Source organism: Otolemur garnettii, unplaced genomic scaffold (genome assembly GCF_000181295.1).
Source record: "Otolemur garnettii isolate 467f Iridium unplaced genomic scaffold, OtoGar3 scaffold00059, whole genome shotgun sequence".
Classification (NCBI taxonomy): domain Eukaryota; kingdom Metazoa; phylum Chordata; class Mammalia; order Primates; family Galagidae; genus Otolemur; species Otolemur garnettii.
Genome location: NW_003852454.1, coordinates 10250024 through 10275894, shown reverse-complemented (window position 1 = coordinate 10275894; position 25871 = coordinate 10250024). Strand labels below are relative to the sequence as shown.

Sequence of the window (25871 nt, the reverse complement as noted above, 5' to 3'; positions counted from 1 at the left end):
GAGGGGGGCGGGTCTAGTAAGCAGTTCTGGGGCCCGCTTTGTACCTGTATTTTATGTTCTTAAATGATCTTCCTTGGATTTATAGCTTGCCGAACTTCATTCTGGGCTCAGCTCCCCGTCTTTGACTTCATAGATTCTGATTCCAACCAGTTTTTCTTCCTTTGTTCAGGAGCCTCTGAACAGGGTTGCTACCAGTCGGCCATCTTCCCAGAATCCTTGTTTGTTTGTTTTATGCCAAGGTATTAGAGTCTTTGGAAAATCCTTTTTAATATCATTTTATTCACTATCTCTTAAAGATCTACGATATTTATCTCCTACAACTTAGGAAAAATCAGTAAAATGCAATCATAATTGCTAATATTTATTAAGTGCTTACCATGAGGCAGGTACCCTACTAACCATTTTTTATGGATCAACTCACTTAAGCCTGATCCTGACCTCATGAGAAGGGTAACGTTTTACAGATGGAGAGCCGGGACACAGGTGGCAAAGTGAGTTGTCCCAATGGGATGGGGCAGTCAGGACTTGTGTCTCCAGAGCGTACTTTTTAAACCACATTTCAATGACAAAGCTTCCAGACCTTGAAACCTCTGTGGTCCCCCTGGTGGTGACAACTAAAATAGGTAATGTTGATGCCTGAAAAGGCACAGGAGTGGATGAATGATGCATCTAAGATGGGGTGGCTCCGTGGTGGGAGTGTGAGGGGGACTTGAGCTCGTTCCCACTTGCTGGAAGAGAGGACGTGACCCATCATCCTGGTTGAACCTGATCGTGAACTCTCCTTCCAACTTCACCTTCCCCTGCCAGGTCCTGTGCTAGACCCTGAGAATCCAGAGATGAGGAAACAAGATGAGCTCACAGCTTACTTTCAAGAAGAAAAGTTAGTCTTACTTTTAAGACTCGCCCAGCAAGGGCATGTGAAGTCCTGTAACAGAGCATCCACTAATGAGTGAGCATCCTGCTCATCAGCCAGTGCTCCCAGGGAGCGAGAAGGGTCCTAAGGAAAGCCTCCTGCATGGCGCCCCCTGAACTCAACCCTGCCTGTTAGACAACATCCTGGTGATTCACTTGGCCCTTCTACTCCCTCTACTCAGTCCAAGCTTCATGAAGACCAGACCACAGCTACCCTTCTACCCCTCTTCAGGCATGGCAGAGAGCTCAGGGTCCATTTGTAGAATGAAGAAGTTGCACAGCATTAACCTTGTCCATGAACCAGTCTGACCTCCCATGTATTCATCTCTAAAGTGAGAAATATAAACTAAATAAATATGGTAGAACCTCTGTAAGTCGACCACCCAAGGGACGGTAACAAACTGGTCAACATACAGAGGTGGTCAGCATAAGGAACGAGGCCGACCTACTGGTACGTACATGTGGCATCTGTCTGGCTTATGAAAATGAGGTCCACTTAAGGAAGTGGTCAGGGTTGTGAGGTGGTCAACTGTGGGGTTCTACTGTGCTGTTAAACTCTTTTGGAAATGTGGACTCTTTGAGGATCAGATGGCAGCTTTGATTCTCCAGAAATAAGCACCACATCCACTTTTGCACAAAGCAGCAGAGGCTTCTTAAGACCTGTATCTCAAAACCTGGAGGTAAATAATTTTATATTCTCTTGAGTTATAACATTCTTGATTCCTGAGGCTGTTTTGCAAACCCTCAGGGATCAGGGGTTTCTCCCAGGAGCCAGTGGTTCTGGTAGGGTTCTAGGTTCTGACTTTGCCCAGCTGTGGGACTCTGGGCTTGTCACTTCCCCTTTCTGGACTCATCTTCCTCATCTGTGTATTGAGCAATGATGACCAGAGTATGATCCAGAGATTATCCGAGATAGGACTGCTTGACAACAAATGAATACTGAATGTAAGGAACTGAGTACAGTGTCTAGTCAGAGTAATCTCACACCAACTCAACAAACCTTTAATTATTAATAGTGCTAACTTTAACCATTTTCTGGAATTCTGATCGTAGTATCTTCAGGTTGATATTTAGAAATTAAGTCTATTTCTCTCTCTCTATACACACACACACACACAATTTTTTTCCACTAAGTAACTCAAGTTCACCCCCTTTCTAACAATATTCAGAGTTTGCTTTGGAAAACTATTCCCTCTTTCAGTTTTCCATGGGCTTTGGAGAAAGCTAGCCTACCCCCATGTGTAAGGCGGGCCCAGGGATAAACCAATCTGCAATCTTCACTTCCCTGGCCACAGCCATTGACCTCCAGGAGGTGGGTGAGCCTTGACCCAGAAGGGCTGCGTGTATAGCTCCTCTCAGTGGGGGTAAAGCTCCACCAAGGTGGGAGCAGGGGGCTAGCTTTGGATAGAAGTAGACATTCAGAATTCAAAGAGAAAACAATCAGATAACTAGAAATAAAGCCAGCCCCAAGTCCTCTGGACTTAGTCACATGCTCCAGAACCAGTGAATTTCTATTCTTGTGCCAGTTCAGATTGAGGTTTCTGTTAATTGCAGCCAAAGGCATCTGGATGGCATATGGGAATCACCAACCCCTTGCTGCATAAATAAGACAGAAGTGGGGAAGAACTTGCCCAAGGCGGCTCACAAACTCACACTGAATTTGAATCCACATTGAGTTCTACATTCTAGGCTAATTCCACTCTGCCACACTGCCTCTCCCAAGCCATTTCCTTCTGCTCCCCTCATCTACTCCAAAGTGTCTATCTGCACAGCCATTGGGAGATAATTGTGAAAACAGCTAATTTTTTTCACAGTCCCATTTGGAACACATTGAGTAAGACTTGAGAACATAGGGAAGTGTCTTCCTTTTCATAGAATGCAGACTATTCTCAAGGCTACAGAATTCAAATATCTTAGTTGGAAGCAGTCTGGAAGGAAATGGGTTGAAAATTTCATGGGAACCTGCTGCTCCCCGTCCAACAATTTGGATCTATCAATCTTGGAAACTGCTGCTTAGATAGTTATAGAGGAACGCTCCTTAGAGATGGGAGGAAAACCTATTCTGAGCCACTGCATCTGTTAAAAGGCCATTTCCTTTCCAAGTACCTGGTCTGTAGAGGTTCCTCCTTATGAACTTTTTAGTTTAAAATTTCATCTGCCTAAAATGCATTGTTTGAGTATAACTGTAAATAAAGAGGGCAAGTGTCTTCTGCCCTAATTTGGGCTTTTTCCTTTTTAAAGTTATTAATAAAAATATTTTGAGAACTATGAGGATTTGAACTTTTTAATGCTTTTATATAAAATCTTCTTTTGCCACCAGGTGTGGTGGCTCATACCTGTAATCCTACCAGACTCTGGGAGGCTGAGGCAGGTGGATCACCTGAGCTCAGGAGTTCGAGACAAGCCTGAGCAAGAGTGAGACCCCATCTCTACGAAAAGAGGGGAAAAAATAAAACTAGCCAAATATAAGGTGTTGCTGGCAGATGCCTATAGTCTCAGCTACTCAGGAGGCTGAGAAAAGAGGATCTTTTGAGCCCAGGAGGAGTTTGGGGTCACCTATAAAGTCATGAAACTCTACCCAGGATAACTGAGTGAGACTCTGTCGAAGAAAAAGAAAATTAAAAAAATAAAAATAAAAAAATCTTTTAGAAAATTATGTTCTCCAAAATAGTGATAAAGTATACATCAAACAATTACATCTATGGATTTTTAGTTTTCCTAAATTGCATCCTAACCTGCATTAAAAATTTTTTTTGTACAAACCAAACGTCAAACTTTAGGGCCACAACATACAAATAAATTGGACACTGACACATAATTAACACTAAATCATCAGGCCTCACCTTGTGATAATATACCATGACACTTGCCACTGCTTTAATGAATTGTGTTCGTGGGCCTGACTTTCATTAAATTCACTTTGAGGTTATTATATTCATATTATGAAATGGTTGGCACTCAACTTCACATTTTCAGAGTCTGGCAAAATTCAGTATGAAGGATCTTATTTCACACTAAAGCCACAAGAACTTCCTCCCAATAACTGTCTAAATGGTTGGAGTGAAAAATGAAGTTAAAACTACCAATTAAAAAGATTTCCTTCCTTGTATGTATTGTGCAGTAAGTGCAAAAGAAACACTTAGCTGCTCCGAGATTTTTAGGGGACTTAAACATCGCTCCCATCTCCTCTAGTCAGTGATTTTGTCTCCTTTTCTGGAGCTCTCAAATTTCCAATTTCTCTGGCTGAGACTTTGCTTAATCTTTCAAGGGCAATCTGTACAGACACCTCTTTATTGTGATATGTTCACTTGTCTTAATCAAACTATAAAGAACATTCATTTAGACACACAAAGATGGGCTATGTAATGACAAGTCTGAGTCTTTACGGCCATGGGCACGATAAGTTTGTGCGTCTAGTCTACCTGAGTATAAGCAGTGGGGGGGTTGCCTGGAGTGCACGAAACATGCAGCCATCACAGAAGTAACTGAAATGCACGTGCTTTTTAGTTTTCATCGCACCCACGTAATTCGTAATTCTAAGCAATGTCAGTGATAACACGTTCCTCCACAAAAAAAAAAAAGAAAAGAAATCTTTTGTTGGTCTCACTCTTAACAGATGCTGAAGCTACTGTTAATTTTTAAGAATGTATATGTAAACTTCAAATTAGTCCATTTTACTGATTAACACTTAATATTCTAGAGGGAAGTGAACACAGGGAATTCCAGATTGACCCTGGGCTCCTACACATGCAGGATAGGAGTATGTGCATTTACTTTCAACAGTCAGAACTCACATTCCTCCTCTCTCAACTTCACAATTACTGTGCTAACCAGGTTTAACTCAGATCTACTGTCGAACTCACAGATGTACAGAACCACAGAGTTGGAAGCCCAAATTGCACCCTAAGAAAGCTCAAGCAATTTCAACTCCTTAGGAACTCAGAGCAACTTTTTACCTAACAGAAGAGAAATCTATGATGGGTTTTCTGGTGAAAATAGTTTATTGGAATTTTTCACTTGCAAAGATATTTGCAAGTTGCCAGAATCCATCCTGAAAAAAGAAATATGGACAGCATTATAATTTCTGGCATTTCTATAATATGGAATTTTTATGAATCTAAATATACTCTTTGGTTTAAAACCTGTCCTATTTATATATCCATTGCTTCATGTAAAAAAAATCTTAAAATTAGTAGAAAATATCTTTTGCATAATATGGAAGAAGATAAATGAACAGACAAAATTCTATATCTTTTGGACATGAACATGTATAGGAAACTAACTATGATGAAGTCATTGATAAACTTACAGAAGTAATGACTCAGAAATGGAAATTTTAATTTTGTTAATATGATTGGACAAGATCAACATATAGGTATGCTTTTTTCCATTTTTATAAAAAAAAGTATTTTAGAAACACATTTTTTCTCCCTAAAACAAGGTTTTACTCTGTTGACTGGGCTAGAGGGCAATGGCATCATCACAGTTTACTACAACCTCAAACTCCTGGATTCACGTGATCCTTCTGCCCAAGCTTCCTTAGTAGCTGGAACTACAGGCAGCAACCATCTCACCTGGGTAATTTTTCTACTTTTTTTTTTAGAGAGATGGGGGGCCTCACTATCTTGCTCAAGTTGATCTCTAACTCTTAGCCGCAACAGATTCTCCCCTCTTGGCCTCCCAAATGCTAGGATACAAGTGTCAGCCATCACATCTGGCCAAAACAAGGTATTCTCTTTTCTTTATTGTCCTGGAATATATTTTTAGTTGCATGATTACATATGAAGTGAACAATAAGAGAACATTTGACCATCTCTATTTCATTTCACTTTCTGATCGTTACTGAACAAGTGTCTGTAGGGGCTGGAGTGTTAAAGAAGGATCCACGTCCTGGCATCATTTTTATCAGTGATGCAGCTGTTCATGGGGAAGTGGTAGGGAAGCCATAGACTTCAGAATGGGTAGACACACACTCCTAGTAGTGGGGGATAAGTCAGGAAATTACTTTTTGCACAAAGGTACAAAAAGTAGATCCCAAATATGAATAGAATGCATAATATCTTTTCAGCTTTCCATAGAAAGTGTAATGAAAAAATCCAGTGGTGTAGAAGATTAAAGTCACACCAAGAAACACTCGTGGACCAGATAATAAGCACTGTAAGAGATATCCAAGGGAATGTTTGGAATGCACATATTTCGATCAAAGAATGACTGATTAACTACTGATAGTTCATAATACACTGTAAAGCATTAGGAGGAACTAGATATTATCACTGCTAATTTTACAGATGTCCAGTGAAATTAATTTGATGGTGCATTAAATATGCCCCAGTATGCATTAGTTGTTGGTGGCAAAGGTAACACCAAAACATGTTCTGTGGACCAAGGACATTAGATTCATAATTGAGGGCACTCACAGCTTATTTCAAGTCGAATGAAGTCTTTAATGCCAAGATTTTCTAGAAAAACTCCAGATAAAGCCGTGGTTTTAAAAAAGAAGGAGATATCAGCACTGAATTCCGCATGGAAGGTAGGGAAGTGGATGTAAGAGGCTTCGGTATAAAATGAGACAGCATTCCAGAAGTGTCCTGCAAATGAGAAAATCCTTAAGCATAGTTGATCGTTTTCAGTGGGGTATGGGAAAGCTCCGGGGAGGTGGATAATTTGCAAGACTAGGGGACACTGCAGGGGAAGGGGACAAGGGAGTGAAAACATCTTGTGCTCATGTAATGCAGAGAGAAAGCCTCTTTCGATTCAGTACTCACGGTCGCCATAGCAACGCAAGGGACCAATTCTCCAAGCAGCTTCTGAGTTTGATCTGTCGGTATCAGTGATAACTATCTGAGTGACAGGCAAGTGGTCTTTGAAGGAAAGAAAGCCAGTATCATTTGCCCTGAAAAACATAAATTTAAGAAAAAAAAAAAAAAGAAGAAGAAGACAAAATGTGGGTAATCTAGGAACTGTTTGCCAAGACCCCTCTTTTCAAAAGCTATTTGGGTGGTGCAGCAAGGTAGGGGCAGGGAGAATAGCCGAAGGCCTTTCATCCTGGAGGCATTCAGGAAGGGAAGGAATGCCAACAATATAACCCCATAGCCAGCTTCTAAAAACAAGTGGATTTCACACCTTCCCCAATGTGCTTACCGAAACACAGAGAGTTTACATAGACTGATGCTGTGTATTGTGGCTAAGAACATCCCACCTGCCCAAGGTGTGTTGACGTGACATTAAACATCACCTCCCTTTCCCATAAAGAGATCAGCTCTCTCCATAACTCACTTGAAATACGTATCACAAATCCCACTTGAAAATCATCCCCCACATCTGTTTTGCCATATGCCAATCGGTTTTCAACTTTAGATGCTTCTTAGAACATTTAGCTCCATACCACTTACTGGTTTGTTGCTTTTCATTATGTTCTGAATTTTAAAGATCTTGGTAATTCACAAGTCTAGCTTTTGTGTGTGTGATTCATGTAAATAAGATATTGACTAGTCACTTTTTGATAAGAAAGTTAAAAAAGAATAGAGACAAGCCATTGTTTCTTCTCTCTTTTTAAGTTGTCTTTTTAAACTCATGGTAAGAGTCTCACCATTTGGCTGAGAGTAAAAACTGGATGTAAGAAAATGGCATTAGACATATAACTATGTCTTCATATAAATATATGAACAGGTTAGGAATTTCTTTCCCAAACAATCATCTTATGCAGTAAGTCGTCATTATCCCCATTTACAAATGGAGAAACTGAGGCTCGGAAATATCAGATAGAAGTTCACACAAGCAGAATGGCCCAGTCACATTCCTGGTATCCCAGTGTCTATCTCATGTCTTAAGAATATATTATAGAAGCAAGTAGATGTGTTCTGAAAGCACAGGTCTCAGTTCCCAGGTACGTTAACTTGGACAAATAATTTCATTTCTGAGATCCTCAGGGCATCTGGTTTTAAAATGGAGATAGCATCTACATCACAGAGTTATTGAAGGGATTAAATAAGATTATATAGTCATTTAGCATGGTGCCTGATCTATGGTAAATGCTCAAAAATGGTACTGGTGACACGTATTTTTGTTCACATCTTTGTCCCTGAACCACTCTGTGGCCCCAGGCAAGTCAATTCATCTTTTTATGCATTCAGCTATGATTCTGTATTGGAGAGCTTATACCGCACAGCACATGTGGGAAATTAAATTTTGAGATTTATTATCCAACTCATGAGATTTGGAGAAAAACATCTATTAATTCACCTTGGTTATAAATAAATCAAATATTCACCTGCACACGTCCTTCTCAGATCTATCACCTAAAAATATAAAGGACTGTATTATACAATATCTGTTATTCGAGTACCTGTATTTAAAGGCTGTTCAGAGGACATGGAATAAGGCTTTTGTCTCAGTTTGAAAGTGCTTACATGAATGTTACCCAGACACAGGAATTAATGTAAATCTTCACATTCCAATGTCTTTCCAAGCAGAGATTTTAAAAACAGATTCCAAATAACCAAAGTAGAATAAAGAAAAAATTAGATTTTCTTTTGAAGGAATTCTATACTGCTATGAGATTTTCTTTCTTTCCATTGTAAGTCAGGAAATGGTAGATTTCAAAGTGTGTCCATCAAGGCCAACCTCCACCTCCCTACAGGCTCTGCGTCTTGCCTACATCAATTTGATGCCATTGTGTCAGAGTGTTGGAATATACAAATAGCACATGAAGAAAGAAAATATCTTCCAAAGAACAGAGAAAAAAATTCACATATAGTGTGACGATGTAAAGTACATTAGTAAGAATACATTTTTCTGAAAATTAAAAAAAATGGAGATTGTTTTCTAACTTAAGGAAACAGAAACAGAGATAATCTCAAATGGCTACAGGGGTCAGGCAAATAATAAAGATGACTGAATCCAGCTTTATGCTAGTCATAAATGAAAAGGGACACACAAGTTCAGTATTGCAGGGGGCGGGGGAAGAGAGACTGGTAGAAAGTAGGTTTGCTGCTTTAAGTAGGCCAATAATATTCATTAGCAATAGGTAAGTATTTCACTCATGAATATAAGACCATGAGCCAGACGAGAATACTAATGTAAAACTTTTCAATTTTCAAATCTTAGCAATAAATTTAAATTTTGTTTTGTTTTGTTTTTTAGAAGGATGATGAAAACCAATGATGAGTGGTCCAATAAAACCCCCACGAAAGCTGTGTTCAGCCCATAAACTATCTAGCCATCAAAGGCAACTTACATATGTATTTCATGCTTTTAGGGTCCTATGGAGAATGCGACTGGATTTAATTCAACCTGTGATTGGCAGATATAACTCCAACATTTCAAAACAAAAGGTAGGACATTTAGGGTGATAGTGATAGTAATGATAGTACTGAATTTTAGCCATAATAAAAAATCATATAAAGTATAGTAGTAACTATTGACACAGAAGGTGTCTATAGCTGTAGATCTGACTTTTTTCACATCCTGGTTAACCATTTGTAAACTTGACTTCCTTGGAACAATGTACAGAGCCGTTCATGAGTACAGCTGAGAGATGGTCATGAAGTATTGTCACTGGGACCAGACTAACACTGGTTGAATCCAACACCCTAGTTGTACATGTGTAACATCAGTGAGGTTGCTCTGGGTCTTGGTTTCCTTATCTCTTAAATGGTGATAATAATACTAATCTGATATTGTAGAAATCCAAGTGGACGATGTATATTAAACAACTAATACACAGATTTGGTAGAGGCTCAATCAATTTAGTTATTGAAATTCTCAGGAAAGTTTGAAACAAAAAATATGTAACATAAAGAATATTTTAAAAGAAAATAAGTAAAGGAACCACAGTGTTGGGAAGAATGAGCAGGACAGCCAGAGTCCAACCCATGGAGACCATCAGGGCAGAAAGAACACACATGTGGGCCTCAAAAACCATGTTAGCACAACCCAAAGTGGGGGGAGAAGGTGTGTGTCAAGAAAAAAATCAAATACTCAAGAGCAAGGGTGTGGCCCAGAGTTAGTCAATGCAGTCTTCTCTCCACTAACTTTCTGAATAAACACTGGGATTTGACCAAATTCAGAGAAGCAGGCCGGACACGAAAGCTGTGGATTTTCCAGCACATCATTCCAGTGGGATGAAATGCCCAAGACTGACTATTTATTTTCATCAACCAACGGGAAACTCTTTGTAGTAGAATCATTTGGGTGACTGAACCAATTAAGAGAAACAGTATAGGAGGAAAAAATGAAAACTCTTTTTATCTCTTTCTTTCTGTCCGCCACTCAAAAGTGCCAAATAAACGCTGTGCATGTGACTAATTTAGATTTTTTTTTTTGCAGTTTTTGGCCGGGGCTAGGTTTGAACCTGCCACCTCTGGCATATTGGGCCGGCGCCCTACTCCTTTGAGCCACAGGTGCCACCCCACAAATTTAGAATCTTATAAGAAGAACTCAAGACCTCAGCTTTCCTTAGAGCTCTGGTGTGAATTCAAGAATCAACTGTAGAAGAGTCTGCACACCCTTCCCCGAGTGGGCTACGCGCTGCCCTGCTTTGGGGCCCTGGTAAGGAGGAGTGGCCTGTGGAATGCTCTGAGGCCCCTCTGCACATCTGCGGTGTTGCGCCAATGCCTGCCAATAACTCTATTGTAGCTTTGCTTAATAATTGTTTAAGGCAATTATTTCTCTTTCGCTTTCCTTCTTCAGACTTCCAGATAAAAAAGACCCAGGGGATTAGGTAACTAGAAGCTCAAAATGAACTAAAAGTCGCTCGGCTGCCAACAAAAGCAAATGTGAGCATTGACTCGGGTCCGATACACAGAGTCCACTCCAGGCTAATGTCCATCCATGGTGTTCAAGGCTGACCAGACGCTGGCTGGTTTTCAGTTCCGAGTGTAAGAAATATTAAGAGGAAGTCAAGACATTTTAAATGTAGAGTTAATATTTTCAGAAGCTGTATTGTCTCTATAAATACTCTAGAAACCTGAAACTGTAGAGCTTTTCACAAATAGATGTGAGAGCACAAAACCAGGTGTTGGTGTATAAACACAGCCAAGGTATGCTCACTCGGTGACACTTTCGTATTAAGGTATTAAGATGGCCCTCGACACTTTATATATATAAAATTGATTTAAAAGATACAACCACAGAAGAAGATGTTTGGAAGCATAATTTGCTGAGCCTGGCCTGGATATGAAGAAACAATCAGTAATGCCATAAATATATGCCTTCTACATTACTGTCAGTCCATTTAAGGAGGTAAATAGATTACAGGCCCACCGCGTAGCCCATCAGCATCACGGAGACGCCAGAGACCCCCCAGTACATACATCGCTCTCATTCTCCAGGGCACATCCACTGTCCGACAATGTTGTCTAACTTTCCAAATTTCACAAAACTAACTCTGGTTCCTACTTAAAAATGTCCCCACATTCTTCTCTGTCCTAATTTCACTTTTTTGCATACAGTTTATTCTGATATTTATTCATTGGTTGACTTTGGTGTGTATTTTTATTATTCTCCCCGTTGGAAAATGGGGAGATATTATATAGAAAATAAGCTCAACACCAATTGGCTAGAGGGCCCAGGTGGCCATGCAAAGGAGGACCATCCATTCCCATCACGACCCCCTTGGTTGTGGCTGAGGCCCCCACCCCATGTCCAGGCCTAATAGTTCATCCTCCCCTGGAATCCCTGTTGCTCCTGCTTTCTCGGGGCACCTTCCCCCAGCATCTTCATTCTGCCTTTCTGGGCCCACGCTGTAGGCTTCCCCAGCCTGACCTCTGGATCTAATTACTGCTCTTTCTCCTTCTCCCTTCGGCTCAGTTATCTTCATTCTCTCTTTTGTCCTCAGCCCACATCCATCTGCCTTTTCCCCTTCCATCCCACGGAGGCTTCTCTCACTAAGTTGCTAATTTCCATAGAACATGTTAGCTCCTAACTTACCTGGTTTTCTCAGAGCATTTTATATTTCACATTTGCTTTCTCCCCCTCCCGCCCCAGACACACACACACACACACACATTTCTCTCTGACTGGGGATTTATCCAACTACCTGCTAAACATCTCCCTTGGATGCTGAGGAGCACCATAACCCACTCTGCTCAGTTGTCCTCCTCTGACCATCTGCCGTGGATGCTTCTCTCTCCTCTGCCCTCTGCCTCTGTGAATGGGGTGCCCGGTTACTCCAGCGGGGCCCTAAACATGTGAGTCCTCTCCATTTCTGCCCCCTTCCTTTCATCCTCTCTCATTCTTAATGACTTCCACCAATTTCATCTCCTTTTTTTTCTATCCATTCAACTGCCTTTCCTCATTCCTCGAGTTTTATTTTGCAACCTCAGGGACCCTGCCTAGGCCTTGGGGATAGTTACCTCACAAATCTATCTCCCCATTCTCTCAATTCCTCTCATTCTTCTAATTATTCCAAGAAACAAAATGATTCCTATTTTATTGCTTATAATTTTTTAAAAGGTCTATGTCTCTTACAGGTACAGTCTGAACTCCAGTGTATTTAGCACAGTAGCGTGGACAACAAAATGCCGTTTAAAACCACACCTGGCTTTCACAGAGAAAAGCTCTTTCTAGAGAAAGTGATCTCTAAGTTGCAGGCTCTCCTGGGGTTTGAGGCTGCTATTCTTAGAATGTACTGATGGTCCGGGGTGTTCAGCGGAGCACCTCACATCCCTAGAGCTAAGTGTGGAAGCTGCCTCTTGTGTTTCTCTGGCCACTTGTGCACTGAAATACAGTTTCACACATGATTTCATTTAATCCTGACAACAACCTTCTGTTGATACTATGATAATTACATGCTTTGTACAGAACAGGAGATCGGGGTTCAAGGAGGTGACAAAATTTCTCAGGGTACATCATTTACCAATTACAAAGGCCAGGATTTGAACCCAGATTTGGACACCATCGCATTTGCTCATGACCAGCAATGTCTGCCGTGCTCCCACACTGGTTTCCCACCCCCAGAGAGCAGTTTCTCACGACTGGAGTCAGCGCTCCTCACATTTAGGCTCTGTCTCCTCTAGACAGGGCTGGAGTAACAATAGCAGGCCCTGAGTCCCTTGAGCTGTCCTTGGTGGATCTAGGATGACCATCCCCATTCTGTGTACACAGGCTTTCTCCACATGAGATACAATTTAATTGATTAGGCTTCAGTTTACTAATTTGCAACCATTTTCCAGCCCTGCATTCCCTGAGATCACACCTGGGTCACCTCGCCGGGAGTTCTGAGAGTCCATGACCTCTTCAGTTATACATTTACAAGCGGTTTCTGGGATTATTTCTACTTAGGGCAGGTCCTTGTGTCCCATGCTGAGTTTCACTACTAGACTTTTAGAAGGCAGCCCTGGTGTGGGGAGAAAGTCACTTCCTCACTCCACCCAGAGTTTGATGATTGAATGAATTTTGTCCTGGCACATTACTACTTATGTTATTTAATTAATTGCACATACACATATGTTAATACTTTTCTCAGACAAGAATTTAACTTCTATCAATGTTGCCCCTTTTAGCTTAAAATAGTATAAGATCAGAGAAAATATTAGTAAAGAGATGACATAAATCTTGGCGAACTGATGCCATGCCACATCTGCTAGATGCAAAATTACGGCAAACTCAGCCAGTAGTCCCCACAGACTGAGACCCCCATTTGAAAAATAACATGGGACTCTGAACTTCCGAGAGGCTAAGTGATTTGGGCTCTATAAGTGACACATCCTGGATTTCTTCTTGCCATTACATAATGAAATATTTCTTAAGAGATGCATTACATTTTACATCCAAAAAGTGACAATGCTGCCAACAAAAATTGACACAATTTTTGTGTTCCAATTGTATGACATGAATTTGTTCATGACATTTCCACCAAATGCCTATAAGGCAGATGTTCAAAGGAGATAGAATTATTTCTTCTTTCTCTACAAGCAAAGGCATTATGCCTTGAAGAAAAAAATGCAAAGGTATCAAGATATATTTCTAGTTCAGCAGGAGCATCACTGCGATGGCAGAGGCTGCCCAGGCGGGGTAGCAACAACTGCAGGGTAGAACTAGAAAGTGAGCAGAAACATCACAGCACCCAAGTCCCAGCCTGTTGGGCTGGTCCCTTAAGCTACACCTGGCTAAGGGTTCCAGCAAGTTCTGATCAAAAAGAGGTTAGAAGAAACGTGGTCTTGTGTGACTGTGTTCTGACTCTGGTGAGTTCTAAATATCCCCTTGGCAAAGGTACCGCCTCAGGAATGGGGTTACTTCACCCTACAGATCCAAGACAGGGAATTCTGAATGGATTTCTTTGGGGTCGGCATAAAGACCCGAGCCCTGCACTAATTTGATCACATCTATCCAAGTCAAAAAGTGCATTATGTAGAAATTCTAAGCCAGAATTCTCCTTGCCAGAAATATTCAATTTGTAAAGGGAAAAGGGTTTAAATCAGGACTTAAAATTTTCATTACAGCATTGTTTCTCAAAGTGAAAAATCATTTATGAAACAAAGGCTTGCTATAAGGGAATGATAAAATAAGTAACATTATGACCATTAAAATGGTCAGAGTATATTCTTTTTCATGCTTATTTAGTGATGCCAAGAGAAAGATCTCAAAGACATAAAGTATATTTTATTTGGAAAAATAAAGTATATTTTCTTATAAATAAAGCATATTTTATTGGAAAAATAAAGTATATTTTCTTATAAATAAAGCATTTTTTATTTGGTAACAACTGAATAAATATATTTATAAACATGGCACATGCATAGGAAGATACTTACGTGTAGAAAAACCCTAGGCAGCCAATGATTATCAGAGAATAAGATTTTGTGTATGAGGTGAAGTCAGTAGACTGCAGTGGGAATGAAGTGGGGCTTCTATTTTTTTCTAATTTAAATACTTCTCTAATATTTAGATATTTTATAACAATTTTGTTGTTTAGTAGAAAAAGAATCTTCTGACATCAAAAATTCAGAAAAAAAATAATCCCAATTATGTAGTATTAAATATTTGGTGGAGCAGAACTGACAATTGTAATCAAATACACAGAGCAGACCCCAGAGGCAAAGTAGCACATCTAACTCAACTGGATTCGGGCTAGGGCTGCCATGAGGGCGGAATGCCACACATTTAGTGATACGTTGGAGGGTCAAAAGAAAAGCCAAAGTCCCACTGCATTTTTAAGTGAAATGACAATGTGTTGCTACACAAGAAAAGTTCAAACCAAAATGTTGTGGAAAACGTGCTATATAAATGCAAAGTCTTAATCTCAGTATTGACTTTGAATTCTATTTCAGATACAACTTTGCAATTGCTCCCATCATGAGGATTCAGAGACAATTCAGTCATAGTCTATTTGTAGAGCTTGACAGACAACTAATATCTTAGAAACCTCAGCCCACGTTTTGTTTCCTACAAGCATACAAAGGAAAGTTTCATAGCTGTGCTGTGTTTTCCAGAATAAGTTATTAAACAGTTCCTATTAGATATTATCTCCTAAAAGATAATAGGATGTTGGCATCATTTAAAAAAAATGACAAAAAACCTCCCAACTCTGTTACCCTTGGAGAAATATCAACTATTTTACCTCATCTAGAATTCTATAAAATAATGATGTGATATTAGAATTTTGAATTTTCAACATCTGGTTATAAGTCCTTTTCCTCATTTTCTTATTTTTTTCTTCTTCTCTTGATTGTGGGATGCCTTTTAATTCTCTCCACTCAGATATACCACAAAGCATTCTGTCTTAAAAAAAAAATCTGAAACCCCATCATGGGCACATGAATATACTAAGTTACCTCAGAACTTTGAGGAAAAGTTCAGTCACTCAAACAGTAGCCAACAACTAGCAAGTGGAGGGCATGTCTGGCCAGGAAGAGAAGATGGGAAGGAGGAAATACCTCGCTGGAGCCTTCTGTCATTCAACAGTTAATGCATGGAGGGCCAGCTGTGTGTGCCAAACATACTCTCTCCAACACCAGAGGCTGGCTCCAATTCTATTTCAAAATGCAAGTGGGGAATTGAGGGACTGAGTAGTAAAAACCCAGATAAACCCTTCTAATTCCTGCCTGCTTGGAGAAAATGCAATTCCAAAACTAGAAAGCTGTGGAATAGCTCATAAACAGAATCATGAATAATAAAATTCAATCAACAGAGACGGCTCAACTTTTTTTTTTTTTTTTTAATGAGAGAACTTTAGTGTGCCCTGAGGTGATCTTATTTTTTCTCTCAGGATTCAAGATCCGAGGCTGGTCTTGAGATTTTGTCTGGTATGAGGCCCCCAGCTGCAGAGTCTGAGACTCTCAATGGTGAAAATATTAAGAAAATCAAAGGAGCACTGAGAGATCAAAGAATGACCTAGGCGAGGAAACACAAGAATCCTAAGTCCCTTGGATATATGTAGTGTCATCTCAGTTAGTCCCATAGGAGGGGAGTGAAGGGGCTTTGCGAAGGGCAAGGTCCTAGGAACAGGATTAGCTCATTTCCAAAGAGAAAAAAGCTCATTTTGAAGGCAAACGTATAAAATGATAACTTTTGGCAATGATCACTTCCAACTACTTTTTCAAAATTAATTTGCTTTTAATTGAACGACAAAAGTTGTATATATTTCTGGCGTACCACATGGTGTTTTGACATGTGTATAAATTATGGAATGGCCAAATCAAACTAATTAACATAGCTGTCACCTCACATGGAAACAACCTCACTGTTCATCAGTGGATGAGTGAAGAAAGAAAATGTGGTTTACAGACATGAAATACTACCAATACAACTAAAACCAGAAAAATTAAGAGAATCCTGATATCTGCACAACATGAAGGAACGTGGAGAGGACTATGCTAAGTGAAAGACAAATAAACTATAATACTTTTGGTGCCGGGAGAATATCAATCTTCAGCAAAAGTTGTTTAGGTTAAACTCTGGTGACTATTTATTGTGAGGTGGTGAAAGAGGCAATGGCTGACAATGAAGCCAGTCTCTCTGATTCCGAAAATGGCGATGGCCTGACCTACTAAAGACAGAGAGGTAAAAATAAGTCCTACAGAAGACATTCATTCATTGTTCATTCATGAATTCGGCAACATTTCTTAAATAATTTCTCTCTGGCAGGGATATAGAATCAAGGTCTAAAGAATTGACTCAAAGCTCCATGGTTCCATGTAGTTAAAAAAAATGACATTCCCTAAACATATTATGTTCTTTAAGAAAAAGAATAACATACTTCCTTTTTTTTTGGATTATCAGGTGACCGAATTGAAAACTTACATTATTTTCTCTTTCTAGTTTCACTATATTACTCTATAAAAGGGCACACTGAGGGCAAGAGGCAAAGAGCAGAGTTCCTGAACTTCAAATAAAAACTTCTGCACTTTCTTCTAAAATAAATAAAAGAATGTTCTGCTGTTAAGCAAGAGAACTTCAGTTTAGTTCAACCTGGTTGTCTGGATGAGAAAACTCCCCATCTGGGCCATGGGCTCTGACTGACAGGGACACTGTGGGTTCTCCTGCCTTCTCCAACATGCTGCCCTGGTGTCCTCTGACCCCTCTGCCCGGGTCACTGTTTCTCCACCTCCCACACGGCCTGTCACTCTTCTGTGCTAACTCTAGGAGCTGTAGATGGAAGCTGTTCCCAAAGTTTTCTTTCTTATTCTCACAGTCCACCAGTCTAAAGGAGCTGCATCAGAAATCAAGCTGCCTATTTGGGAGGATTTCTTTAGATTGGATGATTAAATTGAAGAAAAGTTCCTTTGTAAACATCCATTAATTGAAAAATTATTATTATAACTCCTTCTTTTCCTCTCTCCCTTCCTTCCCTCCCTCCCTCCTTCCTTCCCTCATTCTTTTATCCCCTTCTTCCTTCCCTCCCTCCTTCCTTCCTTCATTCCTTTCATCCCTTCTTCCTTCCTTCCTTCATTCCTTTCATCCCTTCTTCCTTCCTTCCTTTCATCCCTTCTTCCTTCCTTCCTTCCCTCCATCCTTCCTTCCATCCGTCCTTCCTTCCTTCCTTCCTATCTTCCTTCCCTCCTTCCTCCCTCTCCCCCTTCCTTCCTTCCTTCTTTCCTTTCTCTCCCCTTCCTTTCTTTCCTCCTTCCTTCCTTTCTCCCTCCCTTACTCCTTTCCTTTCTTTTTTCCTCCCTTCCTTCCTCCTTTTCTCCCTCCCTCCCTTCCTCCTTTCCTTCTTTTTTCTTCCCTTCCTCCCTCCCTCCTTCCCTCCCTTTTTTCCCTACTTCCTTCCCCCATTCCCTCCCCTTGCCTTCCCTTGTCTTCCCTTCTCTTCCTTCCCTTCCTTTCCCTGTATTCCTGTTTAGTAGTTTGACTAAGAGCACCCCTGACAAATCAACCCTATAGCACGTGGGTTCAGATGTCCAGTTGAAGCTTCTTTTTGCTATAAGAAGGGAATATGCATTTGAGGTTCACTGGGTGATTTCTTTCTTCTCTCCCCACCAATCTTCCTTCATTTTCTTATCTGCCTCACTTTCACCCACCCCTAAAACACACACTTATTTTCCTCATTTAACTGGGTTTCATCAAAATATAAAATAGTAAGTTATTCACTTATAGAAATGTATTGAAACTGAAAAAATACTATCAATCACCAGAGGCTTAGAAGGTGCCCCTGGTGAGCAGCCAGACTTAACCCAAAGCCGCACGCATGCTGTGGTGACCTGAGCTCTAACATGCCGGGAGGCTCTCCCCAGCATCCCCACTCACTGGCCATGACTGTACCCCCAAAGTCAGCAGCACATCAGCAGCTCCTCACAATTGTCAACAAGAGCATGTGTAGATGCAGCAGGATCTCAACTCTGCCCACCCCAAGCCACTTGTCACTCAGGTCCTCGGTTTCTTTTTCTGAGGAAAATGGTAACAATACCAGCCTCAAGAGTTGTTAATATGAGAGGTTAATGTGGGATATAGTATGTAAAATACTAACACTTCAGGGTATATATGACACTTTCAAATGACAATTAGTTTCAGTCAGAAATCGGAAATGTGTGCAAAGCCAGCTTGACTACCCTTCAGTCAAGAAAGAGGTGGGAAGTAGGTTGGACATCGTTAACTATTTCACAGTTGTGTCAGCTTTGTACTTTCCCTTTCTACAGAACATACCAGAGTTGGATAGATAAATAATGAATGACTTTCTACCAGGATCTGCCGGCCTCATGTCTGAACTTACACCGTATGTCCACAATCTTTGTACAAACAAAGGCAGATCATTGTTATTTCAAGCAGCTTTATGATCTGGATTCGACCTTCCTCCTGGCCTTCATCTCCAGTAATTTCCCACATGACAACTATGCAACAGCCACCTGTGGTTTGGAGAAGTGGTGATGTTTTTTTCTTTGCATTTCTTTAAGCACAGAGGTTCTCCTTACCTGTAGTGCACTAACTTGTATATTCATTTAGCTAACTCACTATGGATCTTCAAACCTTAACTGCTTCTTGTTTTTATAATCTAGCTTTCCCAGCTCATATGTACCCCAGCGCCAAGTACACCTGTGCTTACCTTTGTCACCAGATTTGCCTCACTGACCCATTTATTACCAAAGACCTTTTTTTCCCCCACTGTTCTGAGAGTTCCTCAAGGGCAGAGACTGTCTTGCTTTGACTTTCTCTAAGGAAGTCAAAGCAGACTTTGTCTGACACGCAGTAGGCACTCAGCAAACAGGGATAAGTGATGAAACGTCAGATGGGGGAGTACATACAGTTGCTCCTGTAACAAATTATTTTTCTAAACCATTTATCATATGATACGGCTTGTGCTAAGACAGTGAATGAAACCAAGATTTAAATCAGAATCTCAGCCTCTACATGAAAATGAGGGAAGAAAACTTGTAGTCATTTGGTGTTTGCCTAGGGTGCTCACCACGCTTCTTGGGGATGCCGTGGGTGAGGCAGGCATCCTTAGAAGGGAAGGTTCAGTCCTTTCCCCTTGGCTTTTGGTGTACCGGCATGCACTTTTATCTAATGATAAATTCTGATGCCTAATAGTGATTGCTTGCCACAGAGAGTGGCCCTGGATGAGGATACTTCCCTGGCTCTAAAGGAAATGGAAAGGCTCATGAAATACACAGCAGCTTCTGGGTAATGAAGGTGAGGAGAAGGACTTGTGGAAACATCCATTTGTGCACATCTGAATGGTGAGTGAAGTCAACAGATGAGGGGTTCTGAGGTTGGTGAACGACTGAGCAGGTCAAAGCAGGGAGAGATTGGAATGATGGGAGGAGATGACCAGTAGAAAGTTCCAGAAGGGGCGTATTGGGCACTTCAGTACTCAGCACATCTAAGTGATGTGATGCGACCCTCCCCCACTGGGCAGGGAATTAATCCCCTGTCTTCTGTTCCTCAGGAAGCAGAGGCACAGAGCGGGTGTTTCAAAGGCAAAAACCTTAGACAGAAAGGGCAGGAAATGCAGGAAAAGAAACCAAGAAACCATGAGCAATAACCAGGAATCTAGCTAAGAAGAGAGTCAGAGTTGAGGGGACGCAGGGGAGACGCATCCCCTTTGCAACGACTTTTAACTTCACATTCTGCCTCCTGCATGCACTTCTGTGATTACACACAAAGAAGTGAAGGTGTTTGCATTTAAGTCCCTACATCTGTAAATAGTGTCTAATATCATGCACAGTGAATGTGACCTTTTACATCAAAGAAAAGCGTGACTCTAAGCTGCTGGAAGCAGAGGATTTGAATATGTTTTCCTGGCAACATAACTACCTAACACTTCCACACATTATCTCTCAAGCTCATACATGCCATTTTGTGATAATTCCTGCTCTTCAAAGATTTTCTGAGTTCATCTGTTCAACTAATTATCACCAAACGTCTACTGCACCAGGCGTAGGTCTTGAGGGATGTAATGTTTAAAGAGACATAGTTTCCACCTGGGATAAAAGTTATATTTAATGGATAGGCATCCATAATGGTGCGATATAGTTCACTGCAGATGAAGGTGGGAGCTCAATGAATGCAGAAGTTTATTCTACCACCAGTTGACTGGATCTGCTGTCACCCATAGGCATGGAACGTTTGGGGGTTGGGGAAGGCATCATGGTAATTTGTCTTGGGCCTCAAGCAGCCCCACAATGTTCTGAAGTAGTGGTCCGTACACATCTCCTGGAACTCAGTGGAGTCAAATGTTAGTCTTTTTCTCACAGTACTGAGATTTTGTCTCAACCTCACATTTTGCTTGAAAGAAATCCCTACTGTTAACAATTTGAACAGTGAAAGAAAAACACTTAAAATAAATTTTAACAGGGATGAGACCAGCCTGACATGGACTTAATTATAATTAAGCAGACTTTGATAAAGCAAGCAAAGTGGAATAAAACAAAATCAAAGACTCAGCTGGGCATGGTGGCTCATGCCAGTAATCCTAGCGCTGGGAGGCCGAGGCAGGAGGACTGCTAGAGCTTAGAAGATTGAGCCCAGCCTGAACAAAGAGACCCTTTCTCTACTAAAAATAGAAAAACTAACTGGATGTCTTGGAAGGCAATTGTAGTTCCAGCTACTTGGGAGGCTGAGTCAGGAGGATTGTTTGAACCCAGGAGTGTGAGGTTGCTGTGAGTTAGGCTGATACCATAGATACCATACCTGCCTCTAACCCAGGCAACAGAGTCAGACCTTGTCTCAAAATACATATATATATACCACATTCAGTCAAAAATCAAATCAAAAGTATATTTGAAGATGTTCTGTGCACATTTTTATAATCAATACTATGAAAAACAAGACATTTGCCTGGAGGAGAAAGGGAAAGCAGATGTAATGGACATTGAACCTTCAAATTGAACTTCATTTCACAGGAGTGAAGTTGGTATTGGAGAGTTAGGGAAGTTCCAGCCGCAGATACACCTGAGTTTAGTTTCTGGATCTGTCACTTGCTAGATATCTTTGACTTTGGGAAAATTATTTAATTTTTTTGTAATGGCAACTTCTCAGCCTTAGGATGCAAAAGTGAGAAATTTATGTAGACTGTAAAGGTTGATGTGAGGATTAAGTAGCTGTTCAATAAATACAAATTCCCTTTGTGAGTGCATAAAGCACAATTGTAGCATGGGGGATCAGTCTGCAGAGCCACACACACCCCATCTCCCCCACTCTTTCTTCCAAAACCTCCACTCCCCACATCACAGAGGCCCCACTCAACGGCAAATTTCAAGATTCTAACCCATTCCTTTGATGAAATGAAAGGCTCAGAATATAAGGCCGTTTATGGCAAAACCATGTGACTTTGTGTTTCAAACCTCAGGAAAGGCCCTAAAAATACTGTCATAGGTCATTTTCAAACTTAAGAAAAAACCAAAACTACCCTTGGGAGCTGTAGTTCAGACTGACTTTCTCATTTGTGATGTATGCATTGATTATTCATGATTTTATGCATTGATTAATGTGCTTAAAACTGCAGAAAAATCACCATTCTTATTACCATTCATCCTTGTCTGCATCACAGTTGCAAAAGTGTCGAATATCCAGGCAACTCTCGTCCAGGCCGCATTCACACTGCTGGACCCCGGGAGGAGAGCCTCCCCAGTAAGGGTGCCTTTCATTGGACCGGCCAATCCACCAGGTGAACGGTGTTCCATCTGAAAGACAAGGCACAGGGCACCATAGGATCTGAGGTGAAAATGTCTCCATGATTCTGTATGATCTGCCTTCCCCCCTTTCTTTGTTCCTGCCCTCCTCTCTCCCTCCCACTTCTGTTCTTGCGTTCTTTTTCTCTTTCTTTCTCTTCCTCTCACTCTGTTTCTATTTATATCAAAATTTATTTTTATAAACATGCATAGGTACATTTAAACAATATTTTCACTAAAATATTTATATGGTCAATGGCGATGTTCACAGGCAGGGTCACAAACTCAAATTCTGAGTAGATCAGGCAGGTATCACAATTGAATAAATTGGACCAGATTTTGGACAGGTAATAACAATGATATATAGATTTAAAATTGGTAATTTCTTTTAAAACTATTAAAGAGAACATAACAGTACTGGGGACAATATTAGCCTGCTTTTTGTCCTCAGCTTCTGGTAAGGAGGCAGAGACTCAGGTGAAGAAGAGAGTTTGGCTCAGGTGAAAGGCTGGTCCTGGCCTTTCACTGAATTTTGTCATTAGGACACCAGTACCAAGGTTACCATATCTTCTGATTTTTTTTAACAATAGTTATAAATTCCAAGTTCAAAGATATAAAGAAAATAAAAACATTGCCAAGGTCAGTAATGTGTGGGCCAAATAAACCCTGGTTAGGGCTGTATTCAGCCAATGTAGAGCAGCCTGAGATTTCCAGACAACAGAAAACCATTTTTTGAGTCTTGCCCTTGTCAATTTCTTTCTTTTCAATTTCTTTCTTTAGTTTAGTGCAAATTGTTAGATTTTATTTGATGATTTAGAATTTTTAAGTATCTTAGAATATCATTCAGATGGTGCTAACTGTATCAAAAGGTGTAGATAGGAAAAGCCAGTGTGAGGCCTGGGTTCCCTTTGGTAATTATTGTCTTATTTCTGTTTGGCCCGTGCTTGGTGCTTCAAATTGTGCTTACATGCATATTTTAAAAAGTGAAAAATATTTATTAAGGGCAACTTTTATTATTGAAATTTCAAAGTAGAACAATAGTATTTGGGGATGCTTTCATTTTAGAACTTTGCCTCATCAAGATGTTAGTTTACATGTAAATCCCTAGGTATAGACATATAATTTATGAATAATCTCTACATACAAAAAGCAACAACTTTTTTTTAATTACCCCCATTACTACGCTTCCCAAGAAAGTCAGGGGCAAGTGTCCTGCAATCCTGGGGCCATATTTGCCTCCTGGATCCTTGAGTGTGGCCTTTTGACTGCAGCTAAATTTTACAGACAAATCCTTTCAATAATCTGCAGTTCATGAGAAAGACATAAGAAAGGCACCATGAGCAGCAGGGTGTGTTAGCTACACTAATTCACAGAGCAGCCCCCCTCTGTACTCCCAGAGCACGGCACACTGCCTAATACAGTTCAAGGCTCTTCATTGTCTGTTAAACTATAATTCCAGTTACAGATGTATGTTAGCTACAGCATCTTCCTTTCAAGAATAATTGTAAATGGTGTGAATTCATTTTCCCTGGTTTCAAATATTTACAAATTATTATAAACCATTTCACATGAATCTCTTTCTTCCTAAATTTTGACTCAGGCTAGTCACACTCACATGGCTTAGAGGGCTGGCAGATTGACTCAGAGCATATGGCACCTTCTGGACTAGAGTAAGCTTATATCATTCCTGGGTGCAGTCCAGGCAGCACAAGGGCAAATCATATTGTACTTGAACATGTTTGCCAATATTAGCCTGAGGCCCAAGGATGAAAAAAATCTCTTAACCTCTCTCACATTCCAGCTGCCCAGACCTCTCATCCTGGAATCTAGAGTCCATACCCCACATTCGAGGTCCATGTCATCATGAGTTATTTTGTTTCTGAATCACCCCAAGGTTGTAAACATATTAATAACTTCATTATCAATGGGTTAAGTCCTGAACAACCAATTTGTATACCACTTCTGGTGGATATATTGCTTCTAGGATTTTAAGAACTATCTGGTGTCTTAACCCTTAGAATTTCCAGTAGCAACCCAAGGCTTTCTTCCATTTTGAATCCATCAATGTCTTCTACCACTTGGATCTCTTTGTGCTTCCCTCTTAATGTCTGGAAAATGGTTCACAGGTTGGGTGCCCATTAGTACATGAGTGGAGTACTTCTTTGCAATTACTTGGGTGGAACTAGAGACCATTATTCTAAGTGAAGTAGCTCAGAAATGGAAAAACAAACAGCACATGTAGTCTCTAATAACTGGGACCTAAATAATGGCCACACATAGACACAAGAGATATAAAAAACCTAGGGAATAAAGAAAGGGGAAAGGAGGGGAGGGGTAAAAACCTACCCACCTACCCTATTCAGGAGATAGGCACACTAACAGCCTCAAATTAAATATTGTAAGAGCTATCCATGTAACTAAAACATATGTACCCTGTTGATATTTTGAAACAAAAAAAGGTTGAAAGTTATTCTGATTGCTAATAAATGAAAAGAAAGAAGAAAATGTCATGTGTATATATATATGTCACATTGAACTTCTGCAATTACAAGAAGTGCTCAGCCATGTCTTGTATCCATCTTCTGTTATTGGTCTGTTGAGTATTACAATTTTCATACAGTTTTTTTCCTTTCTAACAATGTGTATACATTTTTTGATGCCGCGTGTGCATGTGTGTGTGTGTGAGAAAGCAGGGGGATAATTGCTGAATTTTCCTCCTCCTCTTAGCTGTCCCATCTTTGTGTCTCTGTTCCTGTGGCCCCCTGGGGTGATCATCATAGCAAGAGAGGAAACTGAGGATCAAATGGGGATTGGATTTCCCTTAATCCTTGACTCTAACTGGGTAATCATGGAGAGAAACTATACCTTAGTTGCCAATTTGAGCCATTGCAGAAATTAAATTTTTATTTCTCTTGACAGAAAGTTCTTTCAAAAGTGAAAGTATAAAGAATGTTTATAAATAATTGACACAAAAATATGCATTCATCCAATAAATATTTACTACAGATAATATTTCAGGCATTATTCTAGGAACATGGGATCAATCACTTAAAACAAACCAAAACAAAGAAACATACAAAACATGCCCTCCCTGAGTTTATGTTGTAATTAGGAGAAATAAAGAATAACAATAATTAACTAATGTGTTATGTAGAAAGGAATGAGATATATGGGGAAAGAATACCACAGGTTAGGGGGATGAGCTGTTTTAGGAAGAAGGATGTGATGGGATTTTAAATTGTACAAATCAGGGGAGACCTTGATGAAATATCCTCTGACCAAAACCTGAAGTCAGGGGCCAAGTCCGTGTGGCCAGGGAGAGAAGCGCGTCACAGACAAAAACAATTGAAGTTAGGAGAAGGCCTAAGAGGAAATCAGAGCATTTTCTAGACTCTATAGCCACGTCTTTAA

General features: G+C 40.3%; 1 protein-coding gene across 1 annotated transcript in view; it reads right to left on the bottom strand.

Moving 5' to 3' along the window:
- CNTNAP5 (contactin associated protein like 5) overlaps nt 1-25871 on the bottom strand; it is an 801226-nt gene that overhangs the window by 136491 nt on the left and 638864 nt on the right. Inside the window, exons 14-16 of the mRNA XM_003792647.1 lie at nt 22316-22472; nt 6678-6805; nt 6330-6500 (exon numbers count right to left, since the gene is read on the bottom strand). Coding sequence (XP_003792695.1) covers nt 6330-6500; nt 6678-6805; nt 22316-22472 — 456 coding nt within the window. The remainder of the gene's footprint in view (nt 1-6329; nt 6501-6677; nt 6806-22315; nt 22473-25871) is intronic.